Source organism: Rousettus aegyptiacus, unplaced genomic scaffold, assembly GCF_014176215.1.
Source record: "Rousettus aegyptiacus isolate mRouAeg1 unplaced genomic scaffold, mRouAeg1.p scaffold_m13_p_8, whole genome shotgun sequence".
Taxonomy (NCBI): Eukaryota; Metazoa; Chordata; class Mammalia; order Chiroptera; family Pteropodidae; genus Rousettus; species Rousettus aegyptiacus.
In genome coordinates this window covers 64978953-65003192 of record NW_023416311.1, presented here as the reverse complement: position 1 = coordinate 65003192, position 24240 = coordinate 64978953, and the positions used below count along the sequence as shown (strand labels likewise).

At 34.4% G+C, this 24240-nt stretch overlaps 1 protein-coding gene, 1 non-coding gene and 1 pseudogene across 5 annotated transcripts in view; all 3 read right to left on the bottom strand.

Moving 5' to 3' along the window:
- The window catches only part of SSBP2 (single stranded DNA binding protein 2), a 244599-nt gene that overhangs the window by 175372 nt on the left and 44987 nt on the right, over window positions 1-24240 (bottom strand). For all 4 annotated transcript variants that reach the window (XM_016123364.2, XM_016123359.2, XM_016123371.2 and 1 more), the window contains exon 2: window positions 434-506. In XM_016123364.2, coding sequence (XP_015978850.1) covers window positions 434-506 — 73 coding nt within the window. The remainder of the gene's footprint in view (window positions 1-433; window positions 507-24240) is intronic.
- On the bottom strand, window positions 12610-14419 carry LOC118606667 (annotated as a pseudogene).
- Window positions 22817-22889, bottom strand: TRNAM-CAU. The gene has a single exon. It is a non-coding gene; the product is annotated as a tRNA-Met (tRNA).

Below are 24240 nucleotides of genomic sequence, written 5' to 3'. Positions count from 1 at the left end.
TTTCTAACTGAAATCAAGTCATCAATCCACTATTATCCATACAAAATAAAAATAAACAAAAAGCATATTTCCCAAAATTGTGAATAATGCCCAAATAAGATATTGAAACTAGAGACATGGTAGTGTTTGTCTTTTTTTAAAAGCAAATTTGCTTTCTTGATTACTGTTGTCAAGGCTAATATTGGTTTCCATCTCTAAGGAGGAAAAATGGCTGGAAAGTTCAATAGGAGGTTAGTGGCACAGAAGAGGCATTCTGGAATACTAAAAATGCTTACAAATAATTTACAAAAAGATACATTATGGATACTGATAACTGAGCATTTGCTATATAATATATAAAAAATTCAATTTCTTTTAAATAATTGTTATAGTATTTTTTTCATTTGCTTATATAAGATATCAAAATATAATGCAGAAAATACATAAAACATACCTCTGATAAAAATGTTTGGGCCGATTTCTGAGCTCCTACATGGAGCAGATATTCATATACGTAGAGTGCTAACCTGGAAAATGAATAAAATATTTATTGAGAAGAGGAATATTTAAAGTTAATTCTTTAAATAATATACATACCTTTACATTACAAAAATATTTTATTCACTTAACAGTGACAGAATATCAACTCTTCCCATATCCTTTCAAATGTGAATGTGTGTGTGTGTGTGTGTGTGTGCGCGCGCGCGCGTACACACAGTGCATATATATGGCTCATCCCCATACTACTACCTATATATCTATCTATATCTATATAGATATAGATATATCTAGCAAGAATTTAAACTAATTAAAATAGCACACAAAGAAAAAGACAAATACATATTTTCTTGGTAAGAAACATCTAAATACAGATTTTGTCTTGGATCATCTCACCATAACCTTGTTTCCTTTGTTACATATAATATAATTAATAATTTATAACCAAACAATAATCCTCTTAACCTAGTTTAAGGTATAATTATTACCTTTCATTAATAGTAAAATAAGTTATTGGACCTTTCCAACAACTTTATGTCCTTCAATCTCTCTGGTGAATGTTAATGTCAACTTTAGCTGTTTGCATATCCATATGTTAAAACAGATGTTGAATGTCCATTTTAATATCTCTCCTTATTATTTAGGTTTGATTGTTAAACCAACAATATTTTACTGTATAAGGCATTCAAATTAATAGCAAATTACAATATTAAGTAAACTATAAAGACATCAGATCATATCAAGCATTCGAGTGCTTACAGTTTAAAGGTTGACACAAAATACCAAATTTATCAGTCATATACAGAATATTAAGTACCCAGTATATACTTATACCACACTCATTATTTTATGGATTCAGAATTTTTAAGCTACACCATGTGGCTCAATTTCAGTTGAGCTGTTAACAAATAGTATTCATAAACTCAAATTAGTCTGAGGCAGTATTTTTAATGATATCTTGGACCAATGCCCAGATAGCTCACAACAGTTCAATTTCTGCTACACTATATTTACCAATATTGAGCCAGGTTTACAGTAAACAAAACAATGTAACAATAACCACATTTCGGTATAGCTACACTGCTTCTCTTGCCAAGTGAATTTTTGATTGTTAAAGATTGATGGTATTTGCAAAAATGAATATTTTCTTCATTTTCATGAAAACATACGCATTTATCATGTAAAAGAGAAAGTCTGCACAAATCTAGTTACTCCGTTCATTTGATTCTTTCCCCATTCCTAAAGTGCCAAACACTTAAAATGAGAATTATTCTGAGAATGATATTAAACAGCATGGGAAAGAAGACATTTGTTGAAGTCTCTCGTAGATGAAAAGCATGTTATTGACAGTGAGTCTATGGATGTAATTTAGAAATATCTCCTAACCTCAAGTTGAATGGCACTTCCTAGATTTGTGCTTTTCAACTCTTTTCCTACCCTAATGCATGTGAGGCATATGAAATGCTCCTTTTGGTAGCAGGATGTCCATGTGGAAGTGTGGCTCATCCCCATACTACCACACAAGGGAATCAGGAATTGGAATACTCCTGTAATTTCAAACAAAAAAATAAATCCTACTGGTGATTCTAATCACACATTCTTCCAACACACATATCCCATACACCCTGTCTCTCCACTAACCACTCCCAATCCTTTCACATGATTGATTCACTGACCATGAGGGCAAATTTCATCTTGAAAATGCAGAATATTCATATATTTTTCCTGGAGAGACTGTGAAGCTTCAAAACTGCCTGCCAGTGGCAGTGGCGCCCTACTTCCTACCTCAGAAGAAACAGCCTCAGGTACTTCCTTGTAGTTTGTAAAATCTTGGGCCTAGCACCAAATCAGTGGTGCAGGCTAGATAAGAATTCCAGGCCTAACTCAAAGGCTGAACAATAAAGATGTCCACCAAGCGTGGGGAAGTTGGAAGTGAGAGGCAGAGGGTAGCGGAGGCACAGTGGAGGGCCTGCCAGGAGGAAAACAGACTCCAGTGCAGTGAAGGCCAGAACACAACTGTTGCTATGTTCTTGCAATAAACATCATTCCTTAAAGTTAAGCAAATCACTTCCTTGTAATCTCTTCTTTACAACTATTAAAGGGGCTCATATATTTCTTCTATGTTTTCCCCAATTAATTAGGTAACAAAAAGGGTATCTCTTTAATAGTAAGAATTAAAAGCAACAATCTCCATTCTTTCTGTGGGCCTAAGACAATGATTCTAAAAAAATGTATTGAAAGGGACACAAAATCATTTGAAGGAAAGGATTTCAAACTACACAACCAGAGATTCTGAAGCATCTTCCAAAGGATGTGCCTGTCCCCCTACCCTTAGAATCTGTAACAGCGTATCATTACCCACAGTGTGATCAAGTGGGATAGGGATAAGAAAAATCTAGCTATAATGCCACCTTATATATCCACATTCTGTAACCTTCCTTAAACAAAATCAGTGCTTCCCAGGCAGTCAGGATCTGTGCTCTAGACAGAGTGGGAGCACTGCATGGGTGAACAGTTAATTAACTTTACTGCCATGATGACTCCGTAACACATCACCAGCAAATCTCCAATATTTTAACAACGACCTGTGTACGTAGGATTCTCTGAACCTATCTCTTCAGCCCTATCCTCTCTATCAAGCTTTAAACTTGCTTCTCCAAATTACTGTTTGAAGTTTCTAACAAGATAGTTCTCTCTTAAATCGACCATACCCAAAGTTAAATGCACCTCCTCCATCTGCTTACAGTACCTGTGCTCACCTTGAATAAAACACTATTTGAGTCTCAGTTTCCTCATTTGTAAAATGGGAAGAATGCTACTTTCCTTGAGTGATGTTGGGAGTCTTAAGAGTATACTAAATACTAACAACTCTTATAATTTTAGCTAATTCTCTCACAGCCAGTAATATGTTACCAAGTCATATACTAGATTCTAATGCCACAATCTCTCCTGCATTTGCCATTCCTTTCGTATCTTCCTTCCTGCTCCTGAGAAACCAAGAGGAGCCAAAGCAATAACAAAAGTATTTGCTCTACCTTCTGTTACAGACATTGTATATTTCCCATTAGCTCCCCACAATAGAGGCATTAGGGCCAGAATAAGATCTCCAGAAGGTTCTGGGATGGTGGTGGTGGCGGTGGGGGGAACCCTGCAATAAAAGGTACTGTTTTAACACAAATGGTTTCTAGGGAAGTGGGGGATGAAATTTGTCCATCCATGCAGGTAAATAAATCATAGCATGATCCCTTTACCCAGTGATATGAGATCATTAAACACATGATGACAACATTTTATTTGGGTCTGATTTCTACCAAATGGTGAAAATTTAAAGATAAATATTAAATACACAAATATTTAACCTGTATATATTTTCATATTAACATTTTCTTTTCCTTTTTAGGATCCTAAAAGAAATATAACTTTTTGATGAAATACACTGTATCTATTCAACTGGTAGAAACATTAATAATAATAATCAGTGACAGATGAAGTCCAACAAGTAATGATGGGGCAGAAAAACTAAATAAAGCAATAGAACCAGTATGGCTGAGTTAGAGTTGGGGCAAACATCCTGTGCCTCCTGCAGGAGCCTAAGGGCAGCTCTTGTTATAGCACTGTCCTCTGATTACCCATCATAATGGTAGCTTTGTGTCTCCAGTAGAAGATGAAACTTTGTCATGCATACTATGCAAAATCTAAGATATTTGGCAATATTAAACCTCTGATACATTTTCTGCAAACATTTTTTCCCAGTTTATTATCTGACTTAATTTTGGTCAGGTTTTGTTTTGTTTTGTTTTGTTTTGCTTTGCTGGGGGGCGGTGAGGGAGAGACATTTGACACTTTTGATGTTTAAATATAGAAATAACTAATATGAAAAGAAAAATACTAAACCCTTATAGATAAATGGGAAGAGATAAAAACAAAATCACAACTAATTTTAAAAACAAGGAAAATGTTAAACATCACTAGGAATTAAAGAATTAAAGAAACACATTAAAGAAAATGCAATTTCGATTCTCACCTAAAAATACATAATGTATAAGGAAATGGATATGCAAACACTGCTAATGGCAATAAATGGTATAAGTCTTTTCAAAAGTAATTTGGCAATTAGTATACATCAAGAAGTTTGAAAAAATTTTTCACCCATCTTTATCCAATAATTCTATTACTGGGAATCTAATCTAAAAAAATTATCCTAAATATAGAAATGCTTAATGCACAAAGATTTTTAACCAAAGAATGTGAACAATTACAAAATAACTAAAAGAAAACTGGCTCTTTTAGTAAAATATTTTATGTTAATTTCATGCTTAAAAAATATAATTCAGAATTTAGCTATCCTATACTCATTCAATAAGCACTTAAATGATTTCTTTCTGCCTAATTCTTGAACTTTAATGTGAAGAAATGTCATTAACTATACCACCAACTAAAGTTATATAAAATTATCTGGTGAAAATGACAAAATTACAAAAACATAAATATTATCATTCACATTTACAAGCTTGTGAATAGGTGTCATCTAACAGTACTAGGATAGATTAAGTATTTAACTAATAAGGCATCTACAACAGATATTGTCACTTAAGAGGCTAATAACCATAAATTCTCAACTATCCTTGTAAATTAAGGGACTTCACATTCTGGGAAAAGGGTAAAGAGCTTACTTCACTCAATTCTTTCTATATTCTAGCTATCCTTCCTCTGAAAGAAATGGCAGCAAATAAGGAACTGTGGGCAAGATATTAAAATAGAAGTTTTCTAAGACAGTACTGTTAATTTGCATAGAAGTTTTCCAAGATACACATAAATAAAGGGTGAATACTACCTATAGTTCACAGCTAATTCCTAACTCTATTTCTACACACATATATATGTACATGTCAGTATCTATGTGTGTGTATATTTATATAAAACAAGTCTTATTTCACAAGAATCAGCAAATAAAAATGGCCTAAATTTTAAAATCGGAATCTACAGAATATTTACAGAAGATATGACTATTAATATCATATGATGGGTTTTTCAATCTTGTGAACAGGGTTCATTGAGTTTCCTTTACATTACACATGCTAGTTATAATAACATATGATTTAATATTTCTAAAACTATTCAAGAATATGTACTACAATGTGTGCTACTTGTGAATAAGATGTAATTATGCCTCACAATATTCCTGTGAGGTAGACAGAGTCAGGAACTATGCATAAATATCCTTAGGTATGTATCTACGTAATAAAAGTCCAACTACCAATAAATGGCCATGTCTGTCAGCCTGACCATAATACCCTGGATCTAGTTTTCACACTTAGATCTGTCTATCACCTATTAAAGAATCTGTCTTTGGCAAGCTATCTCTTTTTTAAATTGTGGTATAATTGACGTACAACATTATATTATTTTCAAGTGGACCACATGATTCAGTATTCATATATATTGTGAAATGATCACTACAATAAATCTAGTTAACATCCATAATCATATATGGTTACAGAATATTTTTATTCTTGTAATGAGAGCTTAAGATGTACTTTCTTAGCAACTTTCAAATATGCAATACAGTGTTAACTACAGTCACCATGCTGTACATCATATCCCTGTGACTTATTTATTTCGTAACTGGAAGTTTTTAACTTTTGATTCCCTTCACTATCTCACTCCCACCACCCCCTCCACACACACACCCCTCCACCTCCACCTCTGGCAGCCACCAGTCTGTTCTCTGTATCTATGAGGTAAGCTATCTTTTAAATATTACAAAGAGACGTAGTATTGAAATTGAAAAGAAAGAGAAAGTAGCTATTCAATATGAGAAAAAATACATCCATCCTAAACTGATTTTGTGAGCATTTTGCCATCTTCTTATATGTATCAAGGAAAAAGAAAAAAATATTCAAATAAACGTAAAGCCTTCCAATTAATAGACTCCCATTTGCAATTTTAAAATTCTTTTTTGTTAAATCACTATATGTGCAAAGGTGGAGGGAAGACAAGGTACGATAATAAAAAACAGCTGTTTCTAATTTCTCTTGAAATTAAACTATTATAATGCACTTTATTGCTCTTGTTTATATCTCCAGCACCTGAAATACTAAGTACCCAATAGATATTTTTTAATAAATGAATGACTCTCTTAGATCAGGTATAAAGCACTTATAGAATCCTTTTGTTTCTTCTAATCTAGGCATTCAAAGGACAAGTGTAAGATATCCCTTATTTTAGATAACCATTAGTATCCTCTCACTACCCTTAAGATTCGGCCTTTCAATCTAAAACTATACTGTTTAACATAGACATTGCCAAAACAGTTCCTTCACAAGGACTCCTAATCCCTACATAAAAAGGGCAATTTAAAAAAAATAAATTAGTCCATTTAGTTGTGGGTGGTAGATTTTTGTTGTTTTAGCTGTTATCTTAAACAACACAAATCCTCAAAAGACACTGACCTCTCTTTCTCTCCTTAACTCAAGATTAGGGAATGAACAATAAAAAGATGGTAGAGGGCCAGAAGATTTTTAAAAAGAATGGTCTGTCTAGTCCTTTCCATTTAGTACTGGTGAGTAGTACATACCTAAAATCCTGCATCCAAAAACCGTTCCCCACTTTTTGTCCTTAAATCCTAATGTCAGTGACCAGAGAAGCCTCAGATATAGAGAATTTAGAACAGATTAAGTTATCTTAATAGTCTTTTAAGAGTCACTGTTGGATCTAAGAAAGAGATCTCTCTTATTCCTGAGCCACTGTGTAACTTCAGTGTTGACTCCTCAGTATCCAAATCTAACTCCTTGGTGATAAAACGCCAATAGTTAGCTGGATCACAGCTAGCTAACAAGTACCAAGGAGATTTTGGCAGCCACTGAGAGGCTGCTTATAAGACTGTAAGTACTTAGCAGTGAAACTAGATCAGCTTGATCAAATTTTCAACAGAGCTTATAACCTGGTGCTAAGGGGGTGTAAAAAATTACAAATCTGCTTCTGACACTGTCTTTAAAGTTCTTCATGAAAAGTAAAGCTAAAAACCAGATACAGAGTGTCAAAACTGTGTCTCTGCAACAGCATAATAATACTAATAACCAGCCTGTGTTCTAAACACACTGAAAACATTTAATGTTAGTATATTCTCAATATTAGTTTTAGAGAAATAGATACCTGATATACTCACAATATTGAAGATACTAAACTGGACATTAAATATTCTAGGGCAGGGATAATTACATCAGTTAAGACAGACAGGGATAGGAATGAAAATTTTTTTAACAGTTAGATGAACAACTGGTCATGAAACAATACTACTTTGCTAACGTTTCACTGGTGTCCTAAATATTATAGACGAATAATGATATAGGTATGAAACAATTAAATGATTTGATATGCCTAGAAATAGAAGTATTTGCCTTATACTGACAGACAAGTTCACAATTAAAATGACTACTATCAATTTTGGGGAGATAAAAAGGACTAAGATATAAAATAAATGAGAATTAATTAAAAAAAACTAATCAACAGTTTGTAGAAATCTAGTTATTCATAGAATTTAGTAAAATTTTCTATCCAATCTTCTAGCTAAGCTGTATACACTGGAAATATAGTACTGGGTACACTGGACAATAGCACTTACCCAATTTAATCCACGTCAAAGACTATACTTCATACTCAGACTCCCATTTGCCCATGGAATCATGATATACACAGTTAAAGTCATAGTCTTTACTTTCTATCTGTTTGTATTAACCTTACAGAGAGTAGATTTGCCTTTATATCCATCCACCCAGAATAGCAGTATCTTCTTAATACTTAACCGATTAACCTTGGAGGTCTTCTCATACTTTATTTCAATGTTTTAACATCAACATTAACAGCAAACAACAGACTTCCGCTTATGCTATGCCAGAGGTGGAGGAGTAAGTGGGCCAAACTTGCCATCTAGCTATGAACAACAAGAAAACTGGATATAACATATGAAACAACTGTTTTAGACGCTGGGCAACAGGCAGTGCAGGCCTGTAATACCTGAGAAAGGGGAAACAAATTATATTGAGTACTAGTATCATCCTAGCTTTCTGCCTCAAGGCACATTCTGGAACACTGTGTGGTGAGGGAGAAACGTAAGTACAGGACAATGGTCTCAAGAGTTAAGGAGATCAAGAGACCAAACTCAGGGAATGTTAAGGCAGCTGGAATTTGTGGGTGGAGGAAGCTACACAAGAAAAAAAACCTCCAACTATCTGCATAGGAGTCCCTTTTGTACGTGTATAGGGTGAAACTCCACCAGGTCAGGCAAAGGGCTCACACAGGGCTGGGAAGACACAGTGGGTATCAAGATTTAACTAAAATATAATTACCATTGATAGAAATTTCCTAAGAGTTAAATGCAAATCAAAAACACAACACATCAATTCCCCATTACCCTACAGATTCAGACTAAAGACAGAAGTTACACAGAAGTTAAAAACTTTTTTCCAACAAATTTTCTATCAGTTTTATAACAGAATTAATATTTCTTGCATTCACATATGAATAGCAAAAGTACAATAACTGACAAAATATTCTTAAGGCGCTTAAAAATGATTAGGATATGAAATTTTATCCAGCCTAATTATCTTCAACTAAAGTCAATTTTTCTTCTTTAAAAAAAGGAGGAAAACTAAGCATAATGGTTAAGTATCATTTTTACTTTTGGAATTAACCATGTTGAATTTATGTTCTAGTTCATGAACAATTAATATCACATATCTTGTTATTCAATTTCAGTTATTTTTAATCAGTTCATTACTTAAATATCCTTTCCTCCACTTAATTGCATAAAAGCACTTCCACCAGAAAACAGGCAAATAAAGCATAGGGTTTAAGAAACTAATAAGTCAAATGACATTAAATCTTTTTACAGGAGAATCTTGGCATGTCCATTTGAAATTAGTGTCTTTAATGAAAGTCTTGTTAACCTTTATGTTATATTTATTTAAGGTTCTCAACATTTGTACAGAAAATTTAAAGGTAGAAAAGAAAATTATAATTGCAAATTATTTCCCAAAGGAGTAACAGGAGTAATTTTAGCTAAATAAAAAGTGATCTTAAATACGAATTTTGAAGCTTTAAAAATACATATATATACCATTGATAGTACAACCTTACCTCAAATATAGTCTGAAGATAAAATATACAAAGAGATTTATATGTGGATTTTCATGACACAGTTTTCTAATAGCAAAAAAATATATATATATGAAAATAACCTATACATCCAAGTCTATGGAATTCATTATTGTACACCATTTGCATATGTGTGTACACAAAAAAAAAAAAAACATAAAATAATGGAAGTACATAGAACACAATGTTAAATAATTATGACGAACACTGACAACACCAAATGCTAGTGAGGATGTGGAGCAACAGGAACTCTCATTGCTGGTGAGAATGCAAAAGGGTACATACAGCCACTTTGGAAGACACTTTGGCAGTGTTTTACAAAGCTAAACATACTCTTACTATAAAATCCAGAAATCATGTATGCTGGTATTTACCCAAAGGAACTGAAAACTATGTCCACACAAAACCCTGCACATGGATGCTTATAACAGTTTTATCTATAATGGCCAAAACTTAGAAGCAATGAAGATGTCCTTCAGCAGGTAAATGGATAAAATGGTATATATTCAGATAATGGAATATTATTCCGCATTAAAACCAAAGAGCTATCAACCCATGAAAAGACATGGAGCATCCTTAAATGCATATTACTAAGAGAAGCTAATCTGACAAGACTGTATGAGTCTAACTATATGACAGACAGGAAAAGGCAAGACATACAGTAAAGGATTAGTGGTGGCCAGGAGTGAGGTGGTGGTGAGGAGTTGGGAGGGATGAATAGCAATAAAATTACTCTGATATTACAATGGTGAATACGTGTCATATATTTACCTAAATTCATAGAATGTACAACAGTGAACCCTAATGTAAACAATGAACTTTGGGTGATAATGTGTCAATGTAGGTTCATCAATTGTAATAACTGTACCACTCTGGTACGGTATGTGGATAATGGAGGGGTCTATGCATGAGTGGGGTAGGGAGTATCTGGGAACTCTGTACCTACCACTCAATTTTGCTATGAACCTAAAACTGTTCTTTAAATACATATGTGTGTGTGTGTGTATACTATACTGTAGTCTATTAAGTGTGCAATAGCATTATATCTAAAAAAACATATATATGAATATATAAATATATGAATGGTGATTACAATGAATAATGGAGCTTCTTCCTTCTCTATATTGTTCTGTACTTTGCAAATTTTCTATGAGAAAAGTTATTTTTAAACTTAGTCATGAGTTTGTAGCTTTTTTCCCAAGCTTATTGTAAATTATCTTTTTTCCCAAGCTTATGTAACATTTTCCTCAAGTACAGATGAACAGTAATAGTTTACTCTAATAATAAAGTATTTCAATATACTATAACCAAGAAAACATCTTTCTAAATAATGCAAACTACATAGTATCCCCGAAAATTAAGATGAGTGGAAAATGCTTAAAAGTAGTCTAATGTAGTTCTTCTAACTACTAAGCACAAAAATAACTTATTCAGAACTTCTTCCTGGCTTTATCACTCTTATTTTTCTTAATTCTTCCCATTTTCTTTCCCTATCTTTGCACATGCCATTTTGGCATTTAGACTTATTCTGCTTTACTTCTGCTTTCCTCTCCCATTCACGTTACATTCCCTACTACTTCTTGCAACTTCTTTTTTAATGTTTCCCCTGTTCCATTTCTTTAACCACAGCCAAATTTCTATGCTCATCTAGCATAATAACTTCTCATGACGTCTTTAGCTGGGCCTATCTCATTATTGTCATATTTAAAGTGTCCACATTAATATGCACCATTAAGTGAGGCTAGTGCTCATAATCCATTTTCCACTTTCCCTAGAGCAATTCTAGAAGAGTTTTTCCTCATAACAAATTCTAGCAATGTCTCTAATCTATACTCCTCAGGGAACGGGCAGAACAGAAAAGAAATGCTTCAGAAGAACACACCTATAAATGCAAGGACCCAGAACTCTTAATACCACTGAAGGAGCACAGGCAGGTATTACAAGGAAAACTCCAACTCAGGAAAGGCATCGGATAATTGTTTGCCTCTGATTTTCAGAGGGTATAAATGCATGGTCATTATTTGTTAAATCATTATTTGTAGCTATTTTTTTTAAGTTCCATATAAAATAATCGGAATCACAGGGTTTCCCCTGCCCCGCCCGGGCTTAATGTCTTTCCTAGTGTTAGTTTAAAATTTCTAAACGATTACAGTATTTGCTCTTTCAGACCATTTATTCATGTCTTTATTAGACAACTCTTAAGCATCTATTTTGTGTAAAGTACTGAAAACCAATGAAACATCATTAACTTAGGATCCACTAAAGTAAAATTTGCAGCAATATGGTCAGAAAATATATATCTTAACACCAAGAAAACATTTAACAAATTAGTAGCATAAAGTTAATTCTAAATATATAATGTTAGAAACAAAAACTATTTTTTAACATCCTAAGAGACTTTACAAATAAAGTTATGCTCATCATCATCAACAGTTAATAAGTTCCTATTATTTTTCTGAGTCTTAGACCAAAACAAAACAAAGATACAAATCTTGCCCTCAGGTAATTTTCAGACTTGTTAATGGCATGAAATGTAATTAAAAATAAGCTCAGTAACAAAAAGTAGTATATGATGGGTGCACAGACAATAAAAACATCAAGAATTCAGAATAGGAAGAGACAATTCTAAGAGACTCTTGACAAAAGCACTTTAACAGAGGAAATGGCATTTAAGCTAGGTATGAAGGGAAATATAAGATAAGCAGGAAAAAAAGGGGAGTTTTAAGGAAAGGATAATAGCATGAAAGGATTATCTACGGGCATACCTCAAGATATCATGGGTTTGATTCTGGACCACAGCAATAAAGTGAGTCACATGAATTGTTTGGTTTCCCAGTGCACATAAAAGTATGTTCATGCTATTCAGTAGTCTATTAAGTGGGCAATAGCATGATATCTAAAAAAAATCACAATATGCATATCTTAATTTGTTACTTAATTTGTTATTGCTAAAAAAATACTACTATCATCTGAGCTTTAAGTGAGTCATAATCATTTTGCTTTTACAGGGTCTTGCCTTGATGCTGATGGCTGCTGACTAATCGGGGTGGTGACTGCTGAAGGCTGGGGTGACTAGCAAGTTCTTAACATAAGACAGCAGTGAAGTTTGGCACAGTTAGTAACTTGTCCTTTCATGAATGATTCCTCTGTAGTATTCAATGCTGTTTAACAGTGTTTAACCAATAGCAGAACTTCTTTCAAAATTGGAGTCCATCCTCTCAAACTGTTATTGCTTTACCAAATCAGTTTATGTGATATTCTAATCCTTTGCTGTCATTTCAACAGAAGTAGATTCCATCTAAAGAAGTCACTTTCCTTGCTCATCCATAAGAAGTAATTCCTTGTCCGTTAAAGTTTTATCATGAAATTGTAGCAATTCAGTCACATCATCAGGCTCCACTTATAATTCTAGTTCTCTCATTATTTCTACCACATCTGCAGTTACTTCCTCCACTGACGTCTTGAACCTCTCAAAGTCATCCATGAGAGTTGGAATCAACTTCTTTCTAACTCCTATTACTGTTGACATTTTGACCTCTTCTCATGAATCACAAACATTCTTAATGGCATCTAGAATGGTGAATCCTTTCCAAAAGGTTTTCAATTTACTTTACGTGGATCCATCAGAAGAATCACTATCTATGGCAACTCTAGCCTTACAAAACGTATTTCTTAAATAATAAGATGTGAAATTTGAAATTACTCCTTGATCCAAGGGCTACACGAAAGAATAGATGTGTTAGTAGGCAGGAAAATAGCATTTCCTTGTTGTACATCTCCATTCACGCTCTTAGGTGACCAAGTACACTGTCAATGAGCAGTAATATTTTGAAAGGAATATTTTTTCTGAGCAGTACGTCTCAACAGTGGGCTTAACATTTCAGTAAATCATGTTGTACACAGATGTCCTGTTATCCAGCCTTTGTTTTTCCACTTAAAGAGCACAAGTAGAGTAGATTTAGGATAATTCTTAAGGGTCCTAAAACTTTCTGAATGGAAATGAGCATTGGCTTCAACTTAAAGGGACCAGCTGCATTAGCCTCTAACAAGGGTCAGCCTGTCCTCTGAAGCTTTGAAGCCAGGCACTGATTTCTCCTCTCTAGCTATGAAAATCCTACATGGCATCTTCTAACACAAGGCTGTTTCGTCTACATCGAAAATGCTGTTAAGTGTAGCCACCTTCTTTAATTAACTTACCTAGATCTTCCTAATAATTAGCCATAGCTTCGACATCAGTACTTTCTGCTCCACCTTGCACTTCTATGTTATGGATTCAACTTCTTTCCTTAAACTTCATGATCCTCTGCTAGCTTCAAACTTTTCTTCTACAAATTCTTCACCTCTCTCAGCCTTCATAACATTGAAGAGAATTAGGGCCTTTCTCTAGATTAGGCTTTGTCTTAAGGCAATGTTGTGGTTAATTTGATCTTCTATCCAGACCATTAAGGCTTTCTCCAGATCAGCAATATGGCTATTTCATTTTTTACCTTTTGTGTGTTCATTGGAGTAGTACTTTTAATTTCCTTCAATAACTTTTCTTTTGCATTCACTACTTGAGTGTTTGGCATAAGAGGCCTACCTTTCAGCTTATCTTGGCTTTTGACATGCCTTCCTCAATAAACTTAATCATTTCTAACTTTTGATTTAAAATGAGAAACATGCTAGTCTTTTTATTTGAACACTTAGAGGCCACTGTAGAGTTATTAAGTGACCTAATTTCAATATTGTTGTGTCTCAGGGAATAGAGAGGCCCAAGGAAAGGAAGAGAGATGGGGGGAATGGCCAGTCAGTGGAGCAGTCAGAACATACACAACATTTATCTGTTAAATTGGCTGTCATAGGTCAGTATGGTACATTGTTTCCCAAAACGGCTATAATAACAACATCAAAGATCACTGATCACATATCACCATAACAAATTAATAATGATAATAACAAATAATAATAATAAAGTTTAAAATATTGTGAAAATTACCAAAAGATGACACAGACGTGATGTGAACAAATGCTATTGGAAAAATGGTGCCAATGGACTTGCTCTATGTAGGGTTGCCATAAACTTTCAATTTGTAAAAAACGCAATATTTGCAAAGCACGATAAAGCAAAGCACAATGAAACAAGGTATGCCTGTATATTATATGGACATTGGTAGACAAAATAAAATCTATGTACTTGAAAATAAAATGGTTTCAAAAAATGTGTTATATATCAATATGCAATAGAAAACTTTCACTCTATTATGGAATACAATATAGTAATAATAGCAACTTATATGTATAGTATTTTATAGCTTATAAAATGTTTTCACTTATGACAGTCTTTTATTAATTAGTAGCAGCTTCTAGTTATTTTATTTTATTAAAAATTTCTTCACACTGGTCTTAATTTTTTTCAGCTCATATTAAATGAGCTTCACTATGTGCATTTGTAATTGGAAAAAATGTTCATTTAGATGGCATTTCCTATGGCACTTCCTAATTATAATTTAGGTTACCATGAAAAACTTCAAAATACAGAAATTTATTTTGTATTCAAAAATGCAAGCAAAACTCCACAATTTTTTAAAATATCATAAAATGGAATCAGTATTTTTCAAATTTAAAGTTAACCTGATTCTTCAGTTATATTTTTATCTAAAATAATTTTTTAAAATATATCTCTAAATAAGAAGCCAAAATAATCAACAGATAAAAGAGAAAAACAGAGGAGAGGAAAAAAAGGGATTAAACACAACATGAACCTCTTCTATATTAATCTCTGGATAACTAATTTCCAATCGATTGCAATAAGAAGTGTTTAACACCCATGAGTCCCTAAATTAATGAAAATAGAGTGAACTAAAAGATCTTGACTTCCTTAAGTCCAGATGGAAATAATCAAATTAACTCCTTGATTGTAGATAAGCAATCACAGCATAATCATCAAATCCGAAAATAAAACTAAGGCGATAACTAACATACTAGTATCCCCAAAGAACAGGTACTCAGAAACACTGCAGTAAATCCGATAAGGTTAACTTAATAAAAATAAATATAAAATCCTGTGCTTAAATCAAAAACCTTAGACAGGATAAATATTACTTAATAACAGCCCATGTGAAAAGACAGGCTTTGGTTGATTGAGAGTTTACTGTGAATTAATAGTGTATTTGACTACCCTGCCAAAAGAGCTAATTTTATCTTTAAATAAATTAATACACTATAGAACTTGAAAAGGAGATGTGATAAGCCTAAAAAGATGAGGAAAAAAAGATAAATCATGAGCAGTAATTGAGAGTATCAGTGATGCATAGCCTGCAAAAAGAAAAGGCTCACATACTTACAGGTTTTCAGCTATTTCAAGGATTGGTCTTAGTTCACATGGCAAGAGAAGGTGGAACTAAAACCAATGAGTTAAAGTGATAAGAAGGTAAATTGGAACTCTATATACCAAAGACTTTTTTTTTTTTTTTTTTTTTTTTTGGTAACCATTACAGCTATCCAAAAATGTTATGGGCTGGGACCATTTGGGGGCTGGGAAATGTGAGTGTCCAAACTCTGAAAAAGTAAAGGTTGAAGCTGGGGATACTGTAGGGGCTTTATTCATTAAATAAAAGTTTGGGCCAAATGAACTTTAAAATACCTCCTAAGTATAAGATTAAATAATCCTATTATTATTAAGACATAGCCCAGACAGAGCAACTGGGTGACTCCAGATCAATAGAACTATGTGGAAGAAGAGTTGCAATTAGGATGTATGGCTCTGAAAACTCAGTCCACTACGTCTAGAAAAATACTGCAAAACATCACGGTTCAATATGTTCCTGGAAGAAATATACCACTCAGGAAGTACCACTCTATGACCAAGTAAAAGACAGAGAAATGGCAAGCTCATCTGTCAAAGTTGAACCTAAGGCAGTTGCCGGCACAACCACCTCTCCTACCATCCTGCTCCTCCACTCAAACATTAAGAAAACAAACTGTCTCTCAAGAATATGTGTGTGGTTCCTATAGATCAGTGTGGACCAATGTTCCAAAATTTCCAAACCAAAAATGTGAGATAAAAGCATGCTAACTATACCGATGGGAAAAATCTGGGGTTACCAGTCAAAGATTATTCAACTGACTCCAGAGAAGTTGGTTTGATGGGTAAAATCAGACAAGCAGAGTTCCAGTCAATAAATGGAAAGAGATACTGTATATTACTATAAAACTATATCTGAAAGAATATGTAGTTTCTAAACACATTTACTCTTTCCAAATTCCCCCAGATATTATGTTTTCAAAGAGTAGAGAAGTGTTACATCCTGTATTAGTTTAATCCTGTTAACCTAATCTACCTTATAATTAGAAACCATATTTTTTATTCAAAAACAGTTGAAGGGGATAAACTACACTAATATTGACAATTACAACATCAGCTAAATATAAAATGTGTTCTAATAGGTTCATGATACTAAATCAGATTACTATGCCATTTCAGTATTTTCTTGGCATATCAAAATTTAATTTATAGAATTTAAGCATAATATTTTAGCAGCGGTCTACCTTCCTTAATTGATTTCCTTAAATACCTGCAAAATTAAATGTGTTTGAAAGTAGAATGGTTTGTAGACCAAAACACTGTTAGGTGCATAATCTATTCTTCTATCTTTTAAAAGATCCTTTTGATTATCCACAGTAATGTCCAGGAGAAATAGCATGTTCCAAAACAGCAGATTAGCTCAGTTTACAGAACTTTAAATGTTTCAATTCTTGTCCCCCCAATCCCACCTAAACAAACACACAATTTTAACCTCTTTTATAGCAGAGACGATTAGTTGCTTCCAAGGTCCCTCACCCGAGTAGTAAGAAACCAAACTTTAAGCTGGACATATTGTTCCCCAGCTAAAAGATAATATTCTATTTCCTTCAAGTTGGGTGTGTTCACTTGCCTTAACTTTGGCCAAAGATATAGATTGAAGTTGTAAGACTTACACAAGGGGGTACATTTCTTCTACATCCCCTCATCCTGTGACCAGTCTGTAAGGTGGGTGTGATGGCTAGAGTTTCAGTTTCCATCTTGGACCATGAAAATGAGATCACTTTAGGAATGCCAGATGCAATGGATTAAATTTTTATATTCCCATCCCTCTATGAACTCATATGTTAAAACCCTAATTCCAAAGTGATGGTATCTGGAGGTAGAGCCTTCAGGAGGTGAGTAGTAGGTCATGACCATGACAGTGAAGTCTTCATAAATAAGTTCCCTGTCAAGAAAAGCTCAGACCTCACTGAGGATACAAGGGAAGCTGGCAGTCTACCACCTGAAAGAGGGTCCTCACCAGAACCAGAGCGTGCTGGCACTCTGATCTCAAACTCACAGCCTCCAAAACTGTGAGAAATAAATTTCTGTTCTTTGGAAACCACGCAGTCTGTGGTGCTTTGTTACAGCATTCCACGCTGCCTAAAACACCAGAATAAAAAGGTAGAAGGGATATAGATCCCTGACAACTTCACGGAACTGCCATTTCAGCTCTAGACTCTCAACCTTCAGACTTCTTTCATTTAAGAGAAAATAAATTTTAATCTTATTACTATTTAGGGTTTTCAGTTACATAACCTAATCAACTCCTAATGAATACTTCCCCACCACTCTCTACAAACTGTTCCTGCTGCAGTGTCAAAAGTGGTCACTGTGCACTACTCCTCTTGGTTAACTTCTTCAATGTATTAGATTAAAACATAAAATCACCCTCTCCTCATTCTCCTCCATATCTTAAACCATTGCTTTGTATTTCCCACAAGATTTTCTTCCTCCACCTATCCTAAAATGTTGACATGCTCTAAGATTACTTCATAGTCTTCTCGTACAACATGTTTTCCTCAGACCTATTATGCCAGTCAATAGAAAACAGTCAATGTTTACATGGCCAAACCTCTATCTCCAACTCAGAATTTGCTAAATGCTCCCGATCAATTTATTCAACTGTTAACTGAAGACATCCACCTGAATACCCACCATGCAAATTAAATGCCACATTCCTCTCTGTTTCTCCTCTTAGTTAAGGACACATATCCAGTTAGCTGTCCAAACTGAAAACCTGATAGTCATCCTCAATTCCTTACTCTCGCCTGATACACAATCAGTCACTCAGTATTCTAGAATCTATCATCTATGACTCATCTCTATCTTCTTTGGCAATGTCCTCACTGTCACTTTCCAAGATCACTATAGTAGTGTTTAAATTGGTCTTCCTTTCTCTCATTGTCACTCCTCTCCACAGGTCATTCTAAAGATCATTACAAAGCAGCAATCCCTTAAAGTTGCTTCCCTGGTCACTGGTGGGTCGCACCTACGGGGTAAGCGCCAGATACCCAAACATGGCAAATGTGGCCTGCCCAGATTGGGCAATGGCCTCTTTCTACAAGTTCATCTATCTGAACCTACACAGCACACCCATGTGGAAACCTAACTGAACAGTTTCCTTAATGGGTAGTATTGTTGCACCTGCCTTTGCACAGTTCTACTGTGTGGAATTCTCCCCTCCTATTAAACCAGGAAAGTGGTTCCTCCTCCCCGAAGAGTCTAATCAAATGTTTCTTAATTATGTAACCTTTCCTGACCACCATCTTCTCTCTCATGTCCTTCCCCTTTCTCTGTACCACCGCTATACCATTGTTACAGGAATTATGCAAATGCATAATTACCACAGAGTATTTTATCTAGTTTTTCTTTTAGAATTTGAGACTGGGAAAAATTATAAATTATCTTTGCACTCCTAGCACACCTCTGACATCTGGCAGGTGTTAACAGAAAAAAAGAAAGGAAGGAAAGAAGGAAGGGAGGGAGGAAGGAAACAGGGAAAGAGAAAAAGGGAAAGAACAAAAAGGAAAGGAGGAAAGTCTATCTGATTAATCCTCTCAAGAACTCAATGAGAAAAATTAAGAACCAGGACAATTTTAAAATGTATTTAAGGTCATTCAGTAATTAATATGTAGATTAATTACTACAAAGTAAAAAGTATGATCATCCACTTTTCTCTCAAGTTTCCTTTAGTCTCAGTATAACACTGTTCCTTTCAAGTCTACTCTCATTTTCCCCAACATTCCAATACTCTCCATTTCTCCAAATGCAGCAGGTAATTTGTTTATAAAATTAATGTGCCCACAAAGCACAAAAAGTTGCCCAAGTTTCTAGTTCTCAGTCTGGCAAGTAAGGAGCTTAGAAGTCTCCACTCCATCTTAACAAGTAAAAACTGAAAAATCAACAACTTTTCATAGATCTTAAGACGTAAAGTCACAGAGAAAACTACTGCCCCCAAAACTAGAGTGATTGACAGGAAGGTAGAAAGAAACACAACTAACCAGAACAGAAATCCCATACTAGGAACCTACCCAGGAATCAGTGACTAGGTAGGGAAATCTGAACTGTAATTGACAAATTGCTAGGAGCTCAGTGTGAACAAGTCTGAGATATAAAAACTCCAGGGGAACCTCGACATACAGGGACCCTACACTATCATAAATTTTACCTACAGGAGCCTAACCTAGTTCTCCCAGTTGAGTACCAGAGAAAAATCCCCCCATGTTTCTAGCAGAGGTAAGGGAAAAGCAACCATTTTGAAATACACTAGAGCATTCCGTCCTCAGGAGAAACTATTTTGCTAGAGCCTAAACTGCTGGGGTTTCATCAAAGTCCAACCTTCCTGGAGTAAATAATATACCCAACTTCGGCTGGCTCTAGCCTTCCACATGGGGAAAGGGAATACACAACTCCACCTTTCCACTACATTACTATGCACCTTTTTTTTACTGCAGTTTCTTTTACCCAGCACATTGTCTATCATTCAACAGAGATACAAGGCACACCAAAGACAAAAAAAAAAACACATTTTAAAGAGACCGAACAAGCATCAGAACCAGAGTCTGAAATGACAAGAGTGTTGGAATTATTAGACCAGAAATGGAAAACATAGACAACATGCAAAAACAGATGGCTGATGTTAGCTAATCAGATTATTGCTAGAAATTCCTCTCTTTACCTTGACTAAATGAGATTTAGTTGGCGTATTTTCTTATTTAATAATGCTTTCTTCTTTTAATGGACTTTATTTTACACTGTTTTTAGTTATGCTACATGGTATAAACTATTTTTGGTATAATGGTATAATATTTATCTTTGAAAAGATTCCAGAAGATTATGTAACTTAAAGGAAAATTCAATATAGAATTGCAAATGCATAAAAGTAACATTTTAAAAACTGATTCATGTGCTCTATGGGCATTTAAATATTTTCTAATGATATTACAGATAAAAAAGAAGCATCAATAAAAGGAAATAGTGTGCAGGCAGAACCTGACTTGCAAATGTCGATCCTACAAATCTGCTGCATCTAAGGAATTCAAGCCCCTGTCGAGGCTGACCACCAAGATCCCTGTTTCCTTTCATGCAGCTACTGTTAAACATTCCCTTCCAATTCCTTGTTGCACCAAATTCAACTAACTGTACCCCACTCCTTCAATGCCAGCATGACCCCGTCCCAATATTATTCCCTCTCTCCTGAACTCCCAATTCCTCCTTTTCTAGATGCCAAAGATTCTCCATCTCCAGAATGATCTTTCATATATCTGTCTCCAGGTAATATTTCACCCATTTCTCTAACTCCCAGAAGTCCATATCTCCTTCCTGTCGCAGCTGAAGATACTCATTCTCGTTGTGCCACTGCCACTAACCACAGTAGGTGAAGTAACCTCCTCTCACTGCCAATGGTCTGGGAGAAGACGTGACAATACCCCCTGTTAATTAGGAGGTATGGAAGTCAGGAAGAAAGAAAAGGAACATTCTTTTGGTTTTTAACTGCTTGTAAAGCCAAACAGGTTCTTTAAAATTTTAGACTTACAGTTATAACTCGTATTCCCAAAAACAATGAGAAACCATAATATTATTAGTTCTGGCATTATTATAGTACCATCTGGGAATGAAATTACATGTATAATATTTTCTATTTAAGGATATGTTCTTTACACCAAACAAGCCAATTTACAAACCACCTTTTGAAAGACAACCTACTTAAATACTGGGAGCATTTTATAGAGTTTCATTCATATTTTCCTATTCTAAGAAATCGAAATTATGGAAAAATAAAATTAAGCTGCTGAAGAGCAGGAGCCTTGCATGTCTTGTTCAGCATTTTATTCTGCACACAGCATTTGATACACTTTAAACACACAAAAATATGAGAAAAGAAGATGGTTAAAGGTTCGGGTGGCCCAACATCCCCAATAGTCCCCCATCCATTATGAACTTATGCTGATGAATGGCTAAGGAAGAATACAGGGAATTTCAGAGATCTAGAAGAAAAGATTCTTCGTACCTTCAGGTCACATGAGATAAGTAAGGATTCCTTTTTAAATTATCTTAACATATCCATGGCCAAAATCATATCTAACCAGGACAGGCCATCAAAAATTAGGTCTGTCCAGTTGAAACTTGAAGATTAAGTCATTTTTCACTGGTAATGCTACAAGATAATATGATGAGGGCTTTCGATTTTAACCAGCCAGAAAAATAAAATGGAGAGAAGAAAACATTTTTCTGTGTAAAACTGAGGAGCACGGGAAAGGCTAGCTACAGTAGAAAACTCTTTCAAACTAAATTATCCAGATTCGTTTTTAGTTCCACCGATTTCATTCACTCAAACGGTTGTGCTCATAGGTATGTTTTTATTACAACAACCTATGACAGCTTCTACTAGAATTTACAACCTAGTGTTTTTACTTAGAATGTGTCATTAATATCACTTGCCTGATCATCTATTTCAACTAGATTAACATCATTCAAAATAAAACCAAAGAAATAAATCACAGAAAGCTAAAAATAATAGTTAACTACTATAATGACTGGCTCAAATATTTTTCATTTTGTTTTTTGAACTACTCAGAAGATTTTGAAAAATAAAGTAAAGCAGCACCTGAGGGTTTTAGACCACTAAAAATGCTTGCAGAAGGAATAAAGTTCTCAAAATAGGCAAGTTAAAACATTCAGTTATATATATTGTTATAAATATATATCTTTTTTTTTTTTTAATGCCTACAACACCTGGTCTTCTTAGGTGGTCTCCCATCCAAATACAAACCAGGCCCGATGCTGCTTAGCTTCCAAGATTATCCAAGATTAGACATCGGGTTTGTTCAGGGTGGCATGGCTGTAAACCATGGACCATGGCTCCACTGGGGTGTGAACCCAGGACCTTCTGTGTATGAAACAGACACGCTCACCGCTACATTATGGAACCAAGTCCTGTGTATATATCCTTTAAGCTAGTAATAAATACTCAAATATCCAAATGATACTCAATCATGGAAAAAATGTACTGAATAAACAAATACTGACATTTAAAAATGTAACCATAATTATTTGTCCTTCAGGTAAAATTATTTATCTAAATCTATTCTCCTGAAAACTAAGTTCTTCAGACCGTGTTTTACATCCCAACTACTTTTTAAATTCAATTTCTTTTTCAAGGTATTATGTCTCCTCAAAATTTTAAAGAAGATATTAGGAAATTTATTTGACCATTTAAAATAATCAGACTATGACTAACATGGAATATGAGTAAACTGCAAAGAAGATACACATAAAGTAAAAAAAAAAATTAATATAAAATACCAACCATAAAAAATCGATTTTAAAACTTTTTAGCATATTAAGCTTAATTCTTCCACATTATATGCAAGTAATAAAACAGGTGGCCTAATACAGCATGTAATGCTATGTACACTGTAGGTGTTTAATAAATACTTTTTGTCTGGATGTTCACGTATTTCTGTATTTCTTATATATCAGTTTCTTTAAATGGCACGATCTAGCTCAAAACAAACAAGTTAAGACAGTAAACACCAAAAGTTATCCTATTTTTAATAAATAACTTACTTTCAGCAATAAGGAAGGGCTGATGGGTAGCAAAGGAAGTGGGAAGAGAAACGGCATTTAAACTGTGCATGCTTAAACTGTGCATGCTTAAACTGTGCGTAGTTAAACTGTGTGCATTTTTCCAAGTCCTAATAAAATAATAAATGCAAAATTCCATAGTTCAGTGGTTGAGAGTACAGTCTAACAAACTTTTACACCTTTAATCTGCCGGCAGTAAGTTTAAGGAATAATAAAGCAAAAGGAGCACTGGCACATAATTTAAGCTTCTAGAATTTGGCAAAAGAATTCTGCTTTAATAGGTTTAGGGCATCCATTGGTTTAACTAACTGAACCACCATTAATATTTTGTTAGTTACAATGTCCTTATTCATGACACACTGTAAAATATTAGACTGAGAAATGTTCAAGGTCAAAACAGAAAAAATATATTACAAGAATCCAAACAAATAATGGCCAAGTGTAACTTAAAATGGAGTGTCAGTCTTTGCTACTGAATGCCCAATGCAATATTTTAGATAGCCAGTCTTCAATTCCCACATCATGAAAAATAAATAAATAGGAACTCCAGACAGCTCTCTGGTGCCACTAGTTTTGCTCATGATAGCAGGAGAACAGGGAGTTAAAATGATTATCCCTCCATCACAGTCTTACATGCCCTCTTTAATCCCAGTCTCTGCAACAAGTGCCATGGCCCCGTCTATGCCTAACTCACT